Raw genomic sequence first — 17,944 nt, 5'->3', positions numbered from 1 at the left:
AATGACCACGCATATACAGCAGACGAGTCTCAAGACCGTTTCTGACGTCGCTCTCCGTTCTCCCCGGCGCTCCCAATCCCGCCTTAGTCCCCGACGGCTTGAAGCGCACGCCGCTGGCCAACGCTAGCCAAGGGGAGGGGCCCACGGAAGAGGGAAGCCGAGGGGTGGGGGGGACGGAGAGAGAGAGAGAGAGAGAGACGGAGCGAACTCGCCAGCCTATGGGGTGAAGCAGTCTGGAGGGTGGGGTCGCCGGGCGCCTATAAAAGGGTCTTCGGCGCCCGGCCGCCCCTTTCCTTCTCCGGCATTCCTGAGCACCGGCGAGGGAGGCCGGGGGAGCGCCTAGACGGCGCGGGCAGGCAGCGCGGTTCCTCGGCCCGCGCCCCGAGGGCTCACTCCGGGACAGCGCCCCTCTCTCGCCTTCTCCAGATCCCGGGCGGAGGAGGAGGAGGAGGAAAAGAAGGGCGGGTGGGCGGCGAGGGAAACGAGCCCCTTTCCCCTGCACAATGACTTCGATCCCGGCGGCCAACTGGAGCGGGGCGGCCGAGGCGGCGGCGCCCTGGAACGAGAGCTGGTCCCCGAACGGGTCCCTTTCCCCGCCGCCCCCGCGGGCGCCGGCCGCCAACTTCTCCAACCAGTTCGCCCAGCCGGCGTGGTCCATCGCCCTCTGGTCGCTGGCGTACGGCGTGGTGGTGGCCGTGGCCGTCTTCGGCAACCTGGTGGTGATCTGGATCATCCTGGCCCACAAGCGCATGAGGACGGTGACCAACTACTTCCTGGTCAACTTGGCTTTCTCCGACGCCTCGGTGGCCGCCTTCAACACCCTGGTCAACTTCATCTACGCCCTCCACGGCCAGTGGTACTTCGGCGACGCCTACTGCCGCTTCCAGAACTTCTTCCCCATCACGGCCGTCTTCGCCAGCATCTACTCCATGACGGTCATCGCCGTCGACAGGTGAGCTCCGCGGGACGCGCGCCCGGGGGCTGTTGGAGGTGCCTCTGCTCACGTCGGGGGCTGCAGCGTCGCCAGTTGATGCGCTTCTTTCCCGCATCTTCTCCCCATTCTCTAAAGTTTTGGGGGTTTTTGTTTTGTTTTGTTTTACTTTTTTGGACTACAGTTCCTAGCATCTTTCAGCCAACATAGCAAGTAACTATTCCTAAGCTTGCCTCTCCCACCACGGGGGGGGGGGGATATTCCAAATCCCTTGTGTATCAAACGTACCGTAATGTGTAGAAGTGGCCAAGACTTTATGGTCTTTCTTTCCTAGCAAAGAAATTACCGATGGTTCCCAAATTACCCTTTATTCTGGGGGCTTTTTAACCTAACTGCCGTGCGTTTCTAGGCGTTCATAAATCAGCCCATGATCGCGGGGGGGTGGGTTGTTTTGCTCTCTAGCGCTTGGCAATCAGAAAGGTATTGTCCGCCTGTCCATGGAGACTTTATTTAAGGATTACAACTGTTAGCGGTTTCCTTATGTGCTTATCTAACAACCGCCTTCCCTATTTCCTCTTCTTAAACCCATCCAGGTAGTATCCTGCACTAGCTCATCAGTTCTCAGAACAGTAAAGTATGTCTCCCTAGTTTTCCTCTGATCTCATTCATTCATCAGCCTCATGGTGTGTGCACTAGCCAGTGTCCTCTCAGTGTCCAGGAGTCTGCTGTGATCTGTGACAGGAGATATAGCAGTTCAGATTTCCCTCTCATATGTTTTGTTGTGTGTGTGTGTGTTTTAATCCTACTTGGACTCTTTACGGAAGACCAGTCTCATCCTGAAAAACAATGGGAGGGAGGAGTGTTGTTTAAATGCATTTTGCTTTCTCCTCAGCTGTATTTTGAGAAAGCAACTCACCAGCTCTGGACTTCTTCCATTACTGTAGATTCCTTCACTACACTACTCCAGGTTAATTTCATCTGCGACCCCAGCTTCCATGGGATTGAGTGACTGCTGGATAGCTCAGAGGTTTAGATCTCCAGCTGTGGAGTCAGAAGTTGGGAGTTTGATTCCTTCCTGTGCCTCCTTGACAAAGGCTGGGCTTGATGATCCATGGGCTCTCTTCCAGCTCTGCAATTCTCAGATTAAGATGTTTGTTAAGTATGCCAGTAAGTGTGCTCATCATGGTAGAGTGAAATGTTTACCACGAGTCTCACTCTCTCATCTAGATGCATTAGAAATTCTGAGAGTTTAGCTCAGGTTGAATAAGTTCTACCCTGCCATTCATATATTCCTATTCATTCTTTGGAGGAGTTCCAGTCGTATAACTGTCTGCAAATGATGTTTTCAGAGAAGGGTTTTATTGTCATCATCTTAAGGAGTTTTATGGTGGTATCCATAGAGCATGATCTGAATCTTCCTGTCTGTTTTCCATACCAGAGAAACTTCCTTAAAGGAGAGAAAGATTTTCATTGAATCTCATATCCAACAATGGGTCTTAATGTCTTAAAAGACTAACAAGTTTTGTTTGGCAAATGGCTGTGGCTTGCTTGATGACACACATATATACACATGCAGATGTGGGGTATGGAAATGCAAAAGGTACCAAGAATGATCATTGAATGGATGTGGAGAAGTAACAAGGAGAGATTGAAATAGACAAGCAGGGAGAGGTGTAACACCTGCACTGTGTTGATTGATTAGTACCACTAGGCACTAATGCCCCTCGGAAACACTCTGTGCTTGTTCTACTTACAAATGAAGGTAAGAACTGAAATGGGACGAATGACAAGCAACACAGAAGAGGGTCCTGCATTCATCTGCCCTTTCTCATATCTAATAGCTGGCTTTTGCACATTCTTTCAGTATCTGTTTGTGAGGATCCACTTGCTAATCCTATGTGATAGCACACATAACAAATTATGAAGGGAAAGCTGAGGGGAAACTGGCTGCATTTTTGCAATTCTATGTGGGACACAGGAGTATACAACATTTTTTAAAAGTTGGGTTGTTGTATTTCCTATTATTTTTCTAGAATATGCTGAAACTGTCTGTTGGTCCTTGCTATATTTTCATCATCATTACAGTTGGGTCTCGACCTACGGAATTAATCCGTATGGGAATGGGGTCCATAGGTCGAAAAGTACGCAGGTTGAAAATGCATTCCCTATAGGAATGCATTGAAAACCATTTAATCCGTAACCCCCCCAAAACCCCACACACATACAATCGTTGTTGCAGGAGGACTTTGAGGGCTTCAGCATGGCTGCCGGAGGCCTCTCGGTGCTTCTCTCCCCCCCCCCCCAGCCGACGCAGGTTTTCCCAGGATGGACGGGCCTACCAGGGGAGGGCTTCCTCCGGTAGGCCTGGTCTACTGCCCGGAAAAGCTTGGTAGACCGGGCCTACCAAGGGAAATTCGAATTTCCAGCCCTTTCTCCCTGCCTTTTTGCTTTCGGAGGTCTCAAGCGGCTTCCTCTGATGTCGGGAGGAAAGCCCTTTGAGACCTCCGAAGGCTTGCGGCGGCGGCGGGGGACCTCCGGATACCTTCCAAGGCTTCTCTGGAAGGCATCTGGATGTCCCCACAGCCGCCGCCGCCGCTGAGAACCAAGCCATGCCGGGCAACCCCAGCCATGCTCGGACTCCTGGGAGTCCAAGCATAGCCAGGATCGCCCGGCTCGGCTCCCAGCAGCGGCAGCAAGGGACCTCCAGATGCCTTGCAGGGCTTCTCCGCTGCCATGGGAGGCATCTTGGAGGTCCCACACACACCGCTGATAGTGGCTCCGAAATCTCCCGCCTCCCTCTTCTGGTCCGTAGGTCGATTCTCCGGCCGCAAGTCGAAGTGAAACTTTGTGGCCGGAGAAGTCCGTAGGTCAAAAAGTACGTAAGTGGAGCCGACTGTAAGTCAAGACTCCACTGTATTATTATTACAATTTCTTACTTTACTAATGTTCCATAAAAAGCAGGGTCTTATGATTCACTTGGGTGCTATTCCTTCTTCCTCTGTGAGTCATTTCTTAGCCTGCTGCTACAAAGAGATCAGACTTAAGGGTTCCCACTTTGAAAACTCTTATTTCTTGTGGAACGATTGTCTTCAGTCAAAACAAAACCCTCTTCCATTAGGATAAGCAAAGTCCATTTGGATGATGTGTTATAATATATCTCCAGGGAGTTGCCTTGCTCTCTGAAAGAAAAGACCCAAGTGGTTGAAAATAAGTGTGATCAAGCAAGAAACAAACAATCAGGGGACACTGCGGCAAGATAGTTCATTCCAGTCAAAAGGGCCAACGTACAGATGGGATGGTCATAAGCCAGTATTTGCCCACAGTTTGGGAAAAAGTGGCATTGTAGGACTTCAGGTTCTGAATTAGCATGGCCCCTACTAGCGTGGCCCCTACTACTTCTTGTAACTAGAGGTAAAATGGATTGTATGCAAGAATCTCTGAGTGCAAGGCATGAGCTCAGCAAGTGGACTGTGGTTCAGTTCGTTCGTTCATTCATTCATTTATACTTCTGTGCCACCTTTTTGTCAATTAAGGGAACCAAGACAGATTAAGAAACAAACCAACTAAAACCACAATAAACTGAAATATTGGAAACAATTGAACGTGTAACAGATTTTAAAAAAATAGTTAAAATTGTGAAGAACACCTTTAAAACATATTGAATGCTTATGCAAAATAGTACAGTGGTGTCTTGACGTACAAACTTAATTGGTTCCGGAACTCCGGTCATATCTCAAAATGTTTGTAAGTTGAGGCACCATTTCCCATAGGAATGCATTGAAATGCAATTAATCCGTTCTGGCCAAAGAAAAACAATCACCAAAAAAAACCAAAACCCCCAGAACACTGCAAGACCCATCAGAAATGTAATTAATCTGTTCCGCCCAAAAGGGGGGGGGGGGGGGAGAAAAGCAAACAAACCATGCAAGAACCTTTGGAAATGCAAAAAACAGCAAAGCAGAAAGCAAGCAAACCATGCAAAACCCATTGGAAATGCAAAAAAACAAAGCAGAAAGCAAGCAAACCATGCAAGACCATTGGAAATGCAAAAAAAAGCAAGGCAGAAGCCCAAATAAAAAAATAACTTTGAAACTAGACTTTAGATCCTCTAGCATTTACAGCCATTCACATTCATTGAAAAACAGCCACAACAATTGCAGTGTGTTTGGATGAGGAATGGTTTACTACTGAAAAAATGAATCAGCTTCTGGAATTTTCCCTTGCTTGGCCTCACTTGGTGAATGGTAGTGAGCACAAAGGGTATCCTGTAGATCACGGGTCTCCAAACTACGGCCTGCAGGCCACATCTGGCCCACCTTGCCTTTTTATCCATCCCGGGCATAGGAAGAGGAGCTAAGCCTGACAGAAGCGATCCCCTACCCCACGGGGGTGGGGGATCACTTGGGTCCCCCTCCCCTCCTTCAGCCTTTGAAAATGTGTAAAATATATGATGTGGTCCTCACCCTCAAAAGTTTGGAGACTTTGACTACTGCCATTGGTGTTGTCAACATTCAGGTTGCCCTTTGCTATGTAAAGCTTGGCATCCTTTTTCCTGCGGAAAATATGGGCATGATATTGTGCAGCAGTATCAAAATGCCAGCAGCATCCTGGCATTTTGAATCATGGATACAGAAAGAAAATAACCCACATTGTGTGTGGTTTTTTTAAAAGAACTACTAGATAGTCTGTAAAAGGTTGCCTTAAAAAGATGCTCTTTATCTGTCACCAGAAGGACATGTTATAACTGAGTCACCATGAAACTGGGGAGCAGAGTTGAGTCAAGGTCTGCTCCCTCTGCGGTACTGGAAAAGGAATGAACTCAGAAACTGTTGAGGGAGCATTATCCAGCTGGGGGCAGCTGGCCAGTTTATGGGACCAGAGCAGGCTGCCAAGCCCTTGACTCTCAGTTATAACATGTGCGTTGGAGAAATCTGGGTGGAGTGAGAATGAATCTATGGTTCTACAGATCATTGTGTTGCACCCAAATGAATGGTGTATCTTTCATATCTTTGGAATCACTCTGTTTAACTTCTCCATCTCCTCCTATATGCCCACAACTGTAAGGTCAGTAAAGCAAGCAACTGCTTAGTCTAAACAACTATTATGTAGAAGATGTTGCTGATTTTCTCCTGCTTTAGAGGGTTAGGATGCTAACCAATGGATTCTATTTACAAGAAAGAAGGTTTCAGTTAAGATTTAGGAAGAAGTTTCTGTCAGTGAGAGCCGCAGGACAGACTGAGGGTGGTGGGCTCTCCTTTGTGGGAGCTTTTTAAGGAGAAGCTGCATGAGGGGATATTGTAGTTGTGGGTTTCTTATAACAGCAGGGGGTTGCACTAAATGATTCTTGGAACCTTTCCAACTCTACGTTTGTTGGATTATATAACTCCGTCAAATCACACACAGTGCAGTCCTGCTGAGAGATCCAAAGTGTGTCCAGGGCTAATTTTTTTCCTTTAAAGTCATAGCATCTTGCCATTCATTACAAGCAGAGCTTGGGCCACCTTGGTGTTAATATGGAGGTGCCGTCTGACTCTGTACTTGTAATGGGTGGAACCAACTATCTCCTTTAATTCGTCATGAACTGCACTACCCCCCAAAAAATGTATCGTTCTTAATCAGTTTCTTTAAACATGATTAGTACTAACAAAATACATCACTCTTTTCATGGTGCAAAACTGGCTTTTTTCATAAGATGGTCTGAATCTGCTGCTTAGGGATACATGTGTTTGGGAAAATCCATAGGTCATGCACAGAGAATTTCTGTACACATCGTAGTCTGATGCAGATTTTAGTCCACTGCGCCCCCTCCTTTCAAACCCATTTTCTTAACATTGGCCTTTTTGCATCTATGAAGTCCACTAACGACAACTAGAGGCCAACAGATGGTGTTCATTTTGTACCGATTTTCAAAGCTAAGACATAAGTAACTCTTTTTTTGTGTGTGGAAAAAATCACTTATTTTATGGCAAATAAATTTCAAGTGAAAACCAATAATTTAATGATGTGATGTAAAACAAAGAAATTCAATGAGTGAAAATGAAATGAAAGTGACTGCTGGACAGTGCAGTGGTTTAGGCATCTTGTTGTGGTACCAGTGGTTGGAAGTTTAAGGTGTGCCTTCCTGACAGGAGCTAGACTTGATAATCCTGCTCGGCAATTCTAAGATTCTCAGATTCATATCAAAAGTTCAGTCCTGAAGAATGATGGATGTTGCAGAATAGCTACAGTTACAAGGACAAATTGCATAACTGTTCCAATAAAGTGTTATAATAACTCTTTCAACAGAGCAGAATCTTTAAAAGAAGAATGAGACACAGCTAGGGTTGGGACTTTCATATTTTTAAAGAAATGCAAAAGATATTCTTACTTTCATTTTTGTTTGCTTTCACTGATTCCTGAAGGAGAGCTTCTTAAATCCAAAAGCTTTGTTTTGATGAAAGAGAAGGACATGAAAGTTTCTGGGGGGTTTTCATGCTTCCCCCTTTCATTTGTGCTTTTTTTCCCACCTCTTCACTGTCAAATTACCTGGGAAATTATTCAAGAGAATCTCAAGGGCTGCTGTCAGCAGGCAGTCAAAATGTCTGTGGAGGAGTGGGAATTTTCAAGCTGTAAAAGAACTTTGATTGGTTGTCAGAACCCAGAGGGAGTGTTTTACAGTTCTTTCTTCTTCTCTTCACGTGCTTTGTTCCTTCTGGTGTGAGAGATCCTGGCATCGTCTATTTTGTACTTCCTGGCTGTTTCTGTCTGCCTATGTCTTGCTTTATCTAGGCTCTTTTTCATTTTTTCCTTACCTTCTTGGGATTATTTTTTTAGGGTCTTCCCCCGCTTCTTTGGTGATTTTTTTCAGCTCTACTATCCTTTTTGGATTTTCTTTTGCTTTGCTTTTTGCTTTTCACCTACCTTCTGGTGTGCTGGACTTAAGAGAAGAGAAGGCAAGAGGTGGGGAGAGATAAATCTTATTTTCTAGTTTTGTTTTGAGGAGATGGGCTTTACTTGTTTTTTTGTTTTGTTTTGTTTTTCATCTTTATTTCTTTGATTGATTTTCTAGGTTTTTGAGGGTCTCTCTGTGTGTGTGTGTGTGTGTGTGTGTGTGTGTGTGTGATTTTCCTTCTTTGTGGGTGTGTATATGCTTGCTCTTTTGGATTGATTTTTTTAAAAAATACTTGGTTAATTTACTGTATTTAATCTGTCTAAATTGTATATGTTTTGGAAGGGAGGAATGCTTTGTTTTGTGGTTGCTGTTGTTTGGTTTTTACTGCAGGAAGTAGAGATTTTCTGTGGCCTTGCCTTTGCTTTTTCTTTTTTTTTTTTGTAGTTTTTATAGGCTCTTTAGAGCTTTTGAATGAGTGTTGCATAGAACATGAATGGGTAAAAATGAAATGAAAGAATCCAAGAGAGCCCACCCTTTCATGGTTAATGCAAAGTCACAAAGACAAATGGGGTAGCCCTGCAAAACAACTCAGAATGAATTAAATCTGAAGGTTTTCTCTGCCCACATCCTTAGATATAGATACTGGAGTTTCAGTGGTTTGCTGATAGTTGCTTAAAAATGGTTGGCAGTGTTGAAAGGTTAAACTAGAAAGGTTTAACAACAGTTTAACAAATTATTAATACCTCTACATCCTCTGCCAGAATTTCCATCCCTAAATGAATGAAGGAGGCTTGGACAAGAATTAACTCTTAATATCCAGTGTTAATTTATATGAAGATGTGGCAGAATTTCAATGACAGTTACGTCAAACTTACATGTGATTTCTCCCACCAAAGAAGATAGGAGAAAATTCTGCAGAGTGGCTAGTAATAATATCTTAATTGTGAAGATTAGTGGTTCCCAACCTTGGGTAAACCAGTTGTTCTTGGACTACAGTTTCCAGAAACCCTAGCCAGCATGGCTGAGAACATCTGGGTTACCCAAGGTTGGGAACCAGTGATGTAGATCAGTAGTCCCCAACTTTGGGCCTCCAGATGTTCTTGGACTTCAACTCCCAGAAATCCTGGCCAGCAGAGATGGTGGTGAAGGCTTCTGGAAGTTGTAGTCCAAGAACATCTGGATGCCCAAGGTTGGGGACCCCTAATGTAGATGATGGACAGTTTACAATCCAGTAGTAACTGACCTGATGCCCTCCAGATGTTTGAATTATCACCCCTTGGATCTTCATGAATCCTAAGCATCGTGACAAGTAGTTGAAGTTTACAGAGATTGGCATTCAAACATCTGGATCCCACTGTGTTTCCCACTCCTGATTAAATGTGACCAAAAAGTGCTGCCCAAGAAAGTTTCCTTTAGTGGGCTATACATCCAAGAATCCTTGTGACCATGCCGCCTGGCTGAATATTAATAATATAAATCTTCATGTGCCTCATTTTAGCATGTGAGGACAAAGCACCACAACGTATCCTTCTTACCTCATGAAAAGCTGAGGTAAGAATGATACCAGAAGGACCATTAATTCTACGAGGTAAAGAGATGTGCACAAATAATGCAAAGTATACAAAATGACAATGGCTGCCCTTTTTTGGTGTTGATTTTTAAGGATTTAAAAGGTTTTTTTTAATATAAAAAAGACCTCTTTGTACTATTGGCACAATAGTATAGCTACTATTTTTCTGGCACACAGCTCATCCAAAATACCAAAAATGAAACTAGAAGCCAATGCCAGTTTGGGAAAGGGGATAATTTTGGTATTAAACAGTACAAAGAGGTTATGCTTTGTAAAAGGGCTTCCAGAAGCAGCAGTTTTCCTTCCTTCCTTCCTTCCTTCCTTCCTTCCTTCCTTCCTTCCTTCCTTCCTTCCTTCCTTCCTTCCTTCCTTCCTTCCTTCCTTCCTTCCTTCCTTCCTTCCTTCCTTCCTTCCTTCCTTCCTTCCCTTCCTCCTTCCTTCCTTCCTTCCTTCCTTCCTTCCTTCCTTCCTTCCTTCCTTCCTTCCTTCCTTCCTTCCTTCCTTCCTTCCTTCCTTCCTTCCTTCTGCAAGAAACATAAGACAGGAGAATGCTGGGAACCACATGTGGCCTCAGAGCTGAACTTTGCCATCCCAAGGATTAAGTAGAGATTCGTTTACAGGCCCCATAGGTGTTCTGCAGTTCAGCACCCCATCTTATCTGGTGTGCAGTCTCTCAGAGGCAGCACACAGAGGAGGCAGGGCAGGGAAACAAAGGTGTTCTCTTCAAGGGGGTGTTCATCAGAGGGGGCCCGGTGCTCAAGCCAGTAAAAGAAATGGCACAAAATGCCAAATCAGCAGTTCGTGCCCATCTCTAAAACGATAAATGTGAATGAGGACTTTAGCAAATACTCCTTATTTTCTCAGTGACTACAAAGAGCACATTAGCTGGGGGACTTCTGGGAGTTTTAGTCCAAAAAAAGTAACTTTTTCAAGCCACAAGTGCTGCTTCAGAAAGGCTGGCTCATCCTGACTAGCAAATGGAACAACCCTAGTCTTCCAATTAATTCTCTGAAACATTGTGTAGTTCAGCAGATGTGTGTTGTTAAGCGTGGAGTTCCTTCAGTAGAGCAGCAAATGAAGCAAGCCTTTTTATTTTGCACTACACAAAAAGCCTGAGAGGCTTAAATGCGTAAATGTCAATAGCGCACTCTGATTTCAGTGAAAAGCACTAAGCAAAGCATTTTATTGCCACTTTTATTTTAGTTTGCAAGCAGATCACTTCCCTGAATCCTGCCCTGCCATGCCTGGTATACTGAATGCCACATTAAAATTCATCAGCAGTAATTGCTCCTTAATTTTTTAAAGCAAAATAAAGGAGGGAAATGGTGTAAAGGACTCATGACATTATGATCATGTTTTAACCACCGGTATAAAGAAATATTACCGGGAGGCATCGACATTACTCTGCAGATACATTTCTTGGTCCCAGGAGACACAGCTGTGATGTTCCAAGAGAACATGGCAATCAAGAATGAGCTCTGTTGATCATGGTGACCCAAATGGAGCAGGAACAAAATCCACTGAAATAGAAGAATCATTTTGTCTCCTTCTGCAAAGTCAGGTTCAGGTTCAAGCATTGCTGAGAAAGTTACTTCTGGGCTACAGAGCCCAGAATCTCTCAGGCACCTGGCAAGAGCTAAGAGCCCTCATCTTTAAAAGGGTCATTTCAAAGCTCCAGGTCTGGAGGGTCATTCAAGATGATGCCCAGAGCTGAGCCCTCCCCTACGTCTAGAATACTTCTCAGTATCTAGAATTGTCAGGCAGTAACCAGGGATGGGGTCTTGAGTCACAGAACATGCTGCTAAGTCAGACTTAAGTTGCACTGACGACTGATTTGACCCAGGTTTGTTTGTTTGTTTCAATGACCCAGATGTGACTCACAACTTGCATCCACCCACCCCTCCCTTTTTTCTTGGGGGGGGGACCCTTGTTTTTAATAAGGACTCAGACCTGGGGCTTGGGACACTGGATTTAGTACCAAAGACTTTGACTTCTGCAAAGTCAGGTTCAGGTTCAAGCTTCGGGAACCGATTTTCACTTTACAACTATCAGCAAACAGCTGATCATCTGGTTTCAAAATGACCACCTGCTGAAGAAAATGGCCCCCCGCTGTTTTCTAGGACAGATTCCTCACTTTACAGACACCGAAAATGGCCACTGTATGGAGGATCTTCGCTGGACGAGCAGGTATTCAGCCCATTGGAACGCATTGAACGGTTTTCAATGCACTTCAATGGGTTTTTTTGTTTTTTGTTTTTTGACAATGTTTTCGCTCTACAGCAATTTCGCTGGAATGAATTAACATTGTCAAACGAGGCACCACTGTAGTTGGATGTAGTTTTGGTGCGATTTGTACATAAACCAAGGATATTGGCCTCTTTTGATTCCTGCTGAAAGCCGTTTTTGGGGGTGGGGATGATGTCATCTCAAGCATTTGACTACAACCATGGATATGTTTCCAGTAGGATTCAACAGGTTAAAAACTATAGCTTCACTACAGTTTGGAAAAGGTAATTTTGGACTCCAGCTGTTGGACTTCCCAACCAGCATATATGTTTTCCGAGTTCTGACCTTGACATTTCTCTGAGTTTAGCAATCCAGGGACATTTCTTTGAATAAAAACAGCAATAGGGCTTTTGGGACCTGCAGCCAGAAATCAAACTTGACTGAAGAAGAGTGGAGACAATTTCTGGTGATAATTCTCAAGAGTGTTCATTTTAGTGCCATTTCATAATGTACTTACAATCCAAACATATACTTCTTTTACTTTTTAATCACTCTGGGATGGCCTTAAGGATTATACATTACACATGACAAAATGTGAATGTTGAGACAGAAGATACGTAATACAGTGGTGCCTCGTATAACGAGTGTCCCGTTTAACAACGAATTCGCATAACGATGGCATTTTTGCCATCGCTTTTGCGATCGCATAACGATGTTGCCTATGGGGAAAAATCGCTTTGCGATGTTTTCCCCATAGGCACCATTTTCCCCCAGCTGAGCGGTGGGAGCCTCCAAAGGAGCGCTCCCGCAGCTCAGCTGGGGGAAAATGCCTGCGGTGGCCTCAGAAGGACCCTTCCGAAGGGTCCTTCTGAGGCCACTGCCGGGATTCCCCTTCCCCGCAGCAGCGGAGGAGGTGCCCGGTGGAGGAGAAGGCAGGAGCCGATCTGTCATTTCTCCTCCACCGGGCACCTCTTCCGCTGCTGCAAGCAACATCGGGACAACCCTTTGGGAGAAGCCGGGCTGTGGAGAAGAAAGGCAGAAGCCGATCCGATCTCCCCCCCCTCCACACCGGGCGGCTTCTCCCGCTGCTCCCGATGGTTGGGAAGGGAGATCAGATCGGCTTCTGCCTTTCTTCGGAGCAGCCCGGCTCCTCCCAAAGGGCTGCCCCGACTGTGCTTGCAGCAGCGGAGGAGGTGCCCGGTGGAGGAGAAGGCAGGAGCCGATCTGGCCTTTCTCCTCCACCGGGCACCTCCTCCGCTGCTGCAAGCACAGTCGGAGCAGCCCTTTGGGAGAAGCCGGGTGGTGGGGGAGAAGGCAGGAGCCGATGCCGTCTTCCCCCCCTCCCCCGAGGCTTCTCCCAAAGGGCTGCACCCGATACTGGGGGAGAAAACTGGATAATCCGTTCCTATTGGAACGGATTATCCGGTTTTCAGTGCATCTCTATGGGAAAACGCGTTTCACTTAACGATGTTTTCCCATAGCAATGTGGGTTTTTTTGGAACCAATTAACCTCGCTATGCGAGGCACCACTGTACATTGCTTTCAGTTGGAGTTGAGTGATATACCGTGTTTTCCCTGAAAACAAGACAGGGTCTTATATTAATTTTTGCTCCAAAAAACACATTAGGGCTTGTTTTCAGATGATGTTTTATTTATTTTTTCATGTACCACCATCTACATTTATGCAAATACGGTCATGTCATGTTTGCTGCACAATGCTGCACAATGGTGGAGAGCAGGGTTTCACTTAACTGGGGCTTATTTTTGGGGTAGGGCTTATATTACGAGCATCCTGAAAAATCATACTAGGACTTATTTTCAGATTAGGTCTTATTTTCGAGGAAACAGGGTGGTTCTTCCTGAAGTGAAGGAATCTTTGGGCATTGCTCCTTCTTTTCCTCTGGATGCTTGCACTTCTCACAGGAGCTTATTGAACAAACTGAATCCTTCCTGGTCACTTTTTTCTGCTGCTTGAGACAGAGAACTCCATCCAATACTGATAGCAGGAAAGCATCAGCAGAATTCTCCCTCCATGTCCTTCAGCTACACACAGAGGAAGTTGAAATAGTCATCTCTCAGTGAAATGGACCATATCAGTTTTGAGCACTTTAATAACTTTTTAGTTTATTCACTTATTTCTTTGACGTTGAGAGACATAATGGGCCTTAAAGAAAGGAGCAAACCTGCCATATGTAAACACTAGGCATTTTAAAATTTTGTAAAGAAATTTACAAATTGCTCCAAACACAAATTGATTGGTAAAGTCAGTTTAACTTGGAACTGAATCTGGCCTTTCCACTTAGATCTAGACTTCATGCAATTTGATCCAATCAAGACAATTTGGTTCAGAATTTGAAATTGACCCAGATCCAGTATACAGCCCTACCTGCTTTATACAGAAATAGAGGAGGAAGGGAGGGTGGAGTTTTATGCATATGGGTTGGCTAAGGCTGAGACAATAAAATTTCTCAGATGTCCTTGATATTTATATTGCTACAACTGTGGGAAATCTGGTGTGATTGTTTCCTCTGGGTTTTGGCAAGACATTATCTTCCAAAGTTCTCTTAAAATGGATGTTTCCAAATAAATAGGTGCTAGAACAAATTCTCTTGCTCTCTTGCTCTCTTTTCTTGAAACAATTCCTCTCAATATTTCTCCCTTTCCCCCCTTTTCTTTAGCAAGGCACTATTTTATAGACAATTAATTTGATTTGCTCAAGTGTACCTATAGCATATTTCAACAAATTCTGTTGCTGATCTTTACAGTAATGAGGCTGAGCAAGATTTGCTGTTCTGCTAACTAATAGAAACAAGAAACAGCCTGTTCAGCTTTAGGTCATTGATTGCTAGAGGCAACTTTTATCAGCATTTTGTGGAGGGGGAGGGGTTAAAGGTACAAAATTATGTATTCGGTGTTTCAGCAATACATAACACTGGCGCTGGTAATTCTTGAGTCTGTCACATAAAAGGAATTAAATATCCCTCTGTCCCAAACTTCATATCACGCTTTAACTGTAGAACTGTTATTAGGATAACAATATGTTGTATTAAAATACATCTCCCAAATACATCAGGTCTCATGAAAAAGACTGCTTGTTCAACATATCTCAGGTATTCATGAACTGAAGAAATTCAACTGGGCTGAATTCTTATATTTCTTCTCTGTGCTGTGTCCCAGTTTGAGACTCACTGTTGCCTTTTCATTTCCATATATTAAAATAATATTAGAATACAGTGAGCTAAAAACCACCGTCCAGTGAAGATCCTCCATACGGTGGCCATTTTTGGTGCCTGTATAGCAAGGAATCCATCGCTAAGCACAGCGGGGAAACAATCAGCTGTTTTGATCATCGTAATGCGAAGAATAGGTTCCTGAAGCAGGTAACCAATCATTGCAAAGTGAAAAAACCCCATTTAAAACTTCATTTTGCGATCGCAAAAAGATCATCGTAAAGCAGATTTGTCATAATGTGGGGCAATCGTTAAGCGGGGCATGACTGTACTCTGTGCAGAGAGTATTCTGCCTGGGTTCTTAAGTGAGGAATAGGGCTCCAGATGGATCCTTAGTCTTGAACCAGATACCACAAGAGTGAGACTATCCGTGAAAGCACTAACCAGCAGCCAAGGGTGTGGGAACACTATTTTTTGGAATACCAGTGTGGAATCCCCCAATCAGCATTGGAATTCTGGACGTTCTGCCATGAGGTCTAAGTTCTTTTCTGCCATGAGGAGATAGAATCCAAATATGAAGAAGGAAGAGAGCACACTTTACCAAGGAGAGATCCTGTACCATAACCCTTTTTCCACAAGAAGAAAATAATGGCTGACGTGTAGCTCATGCTTGATTATATTTAATAGGAACATATTTCCTTGCATCTGTCTACCTTATGCCCAGATCTTGTCAGATTCGCTGGAGCAACTCCAAAACAGAATTAGAACTAAACAAGCATACGTTCTGAAGGCTAAAATGTGTTGCAGCTAATCTAACATCTGAAGAATGGCTTCCTTAGGTCCTGATTGTGTGTGATTGTCACAAGAGGAGCTTCTCTCACCTCCCAAACTCTGCAAATTAGCTTGCTTTGCAACTGGTCCTCAGCACACAAGCATGTTCTTCATTTGCAAGTGTGATTTATCAGAAACAAGAGTCTGCCTGGATTATGTTTCTGGAATGCTAATAGGACTGCAATGCTAATCTGGGTTATCCCTACTGTATAGTTTGGCCCTGAGACACTGGCCCGCAACCTGCTTTACGTAGGAAAAATCAAGAGTACTTCTACAGTTAAAGCATATGTAGTTTGGGAGAAAGAGATTTCTAATCCCTTTGATGTGACAGACTCAAGAATTACCATCCCCAGCATAGACAACAGTGCTAACGAAACTACCAAATGCCGAAGTAATTGCAGATACTCAAACTGGGAGCCAGAGCTTATAATAGATTTTATAGGTTCAGAATATTCAGGATGTCACTGAGTGTCTATTTCATGCCCATGCCCTCCTTCAATAATGTCATAACTCATAGAGCCATAGAATATGGAGACAATGCCAGTTGTCCTTCCTTGCACAACTTCTGGTAGATACTAACCACTGTGTACTGGGAACGCCCCACAAGATTCACCATTTTGGAGATGCTCTGACCCAGTTGACTAGCCATCACTCTTTGGCCCTTGTCAGCGTCACTCAAAACCATTTGCTTGTGCATCTTTCCTGCTTCCAAGACATGAAATTCAAGAACTGACTGTTCACTTGCTGCCTAATATATCCCAGCCCTTGACAGATGCCATTGTAATGATATAATCAGTGTTATTCATTTCACCTGTCAGTGGTTTTAATGTTGTGGCTGATCATTGTATGTCCATGCCCTCCCTCCATATTGTATTAACTGTTCATAAATATAGTATTCTACTGTGAGAAATCAACAGTTATGCCAGCTAGTAATTTTTGCCTATTGAGTGTCATCTTGAAAGAGAAATGTGCTTTGAGAAGATAATTTATATCTTAGTGACCATTTAGAAAAATAAATCTTTACAATGAATGGGGCTGCTTATGGGTTTTTTTCCCCAGCCACTTTGATCCATTAGAATAAAAAAAGAAGTTTTAGTGCTTCACTGTTTCTAAAAGAATAAATCACAGAGCTTCAGAGCTGGAGGTGCTAAATTATAATGACAATGCATATAATAATGGCAGGCAAATGTTATTTCTAAATCTTTCCAGCAACAAAAAGAAAGCAGAGTGTTTTATTCTAAATAATTGGAAGGTATCCATTCATCTTTTAAAGTTCTTGACAAGCTGACCTCAATAAGATGAAATAGATTAATCATGTTTCCAGGTGCACCATCAACATAATTCTTTAGCAACTTATTTCAAAGCAGCTCCATCAAAATTGTGCTGCCATGATCAATATACAACTGGTTTATTGTATCTCCAAGCAGTCCTCTTCTGGTTAATTCAAACAGGATTTGGCAAATTAACAAGACAGTACTTTTGAGTACACCTGATTTTGAATGTGGTGTTTCATGATTGGGCCAAATCAAATGTACAGATTAGAAAACATGTACAGCTATATTTGCAACTCTTGGCCTTCTCCTCCGGAATACAGAGTAAATGACCCACCGATATGCAGATGCTAGATGAGTATCATCCCTCTATTGAGCAGTGTCATCTTTGCAATGAATAATCATATTTGCCTCATAACTGTAGATGATGTATTGGCTTGGTCTGGAGTTCCCATAAAACTGGATCTTCTTTTTGCATGGAATCTGCTTTGTCAACTTAGCTGCCTTGGGTTCTTTTTAAGGAGAAAGGCAGAATAAAAATATTTTAAATAAATTAAATAATTGAATAAAACTGGAGACATGAGATTCTTAATTTTATATCCCAGGAGCCATATTAACCTTATTTAGACATCCACTTTAGAGGCCTGCTGCTGCGGTCTTCTAGAGGTGCGTTTGCTTTTTTGTGTGTGTGTGTCTTTTTTGTTTGCCTACAACTCTTAGTAGCACTGGGCAAGATAACTAATGATGAGGTGTTATGGGACTTGCAGTCCAAAAACATTTTGAGGCTCAAAGTTTGCCCACCCCATGATACAGCAAAATTAGCACACAGGATGATGGTGGTAAGTATCTTAAGTGAATGTTCCGTGATCCTACCTAGTAAGACATGGCATCATTGCTTTGTAAGAGCTCTTGCCTTACAGCAGAAGTGATTACTATTCATTCATTTATTCATCCATCCATTCATTTCTGATTGTGATATTAAAGCTCGCAGCATTTGCTAGATCCCTCTTACTCCAATGGACACCAATAAGGAATATTTACTAATAATTCAGTGAATATGTCCCTGTAAGACAG

At 43.7% G+C, this 17,944-nt stretch overlaps 1 protein-coding gene across 1 annotated transcript in view; it reads left to right on the top strand.

The window, feature by feature from the left end:
* The first annotated feature begins 316 nt into the window (after positions 1-316).
* Positions 317-17,944, top strand: part of TACR3 (tachykinin receptor 3) — a 47,848-nt gene continuing 30,220 nt past the window's right edge. Inside the window, exon 1 of the mRNA XM_020796406.3 lies at positions 317-952. Within this exon, the coding sequence (XP_020652065.2) occupies positions 504-952 (449 nt within the window). The 5' untranslated portion in view covers positions 317-503. The remainder of the gene's footprint in view (positions 953-17,944) is intronic.

This window comes from Pogona vitticeps, chromosome 5, assembly GCF_051106095.1.
Source record: "Pogona vitticeps strain Pit_001003342236 chromosome 5, PviZW2.1, whole genome shotgun sequence".
NCBI classification, from domain to species: domain Eukaryota; kingdom Metazoa; phylum Chordata; class Lepidosauria; order Squamata; family Agamidae; genus Pogona; species Pogona vitticeps.
Note: the sequence above shows the minus strand (reverse complement) of the source record. Positions and strands in the feature narration are given on the sequence as shown.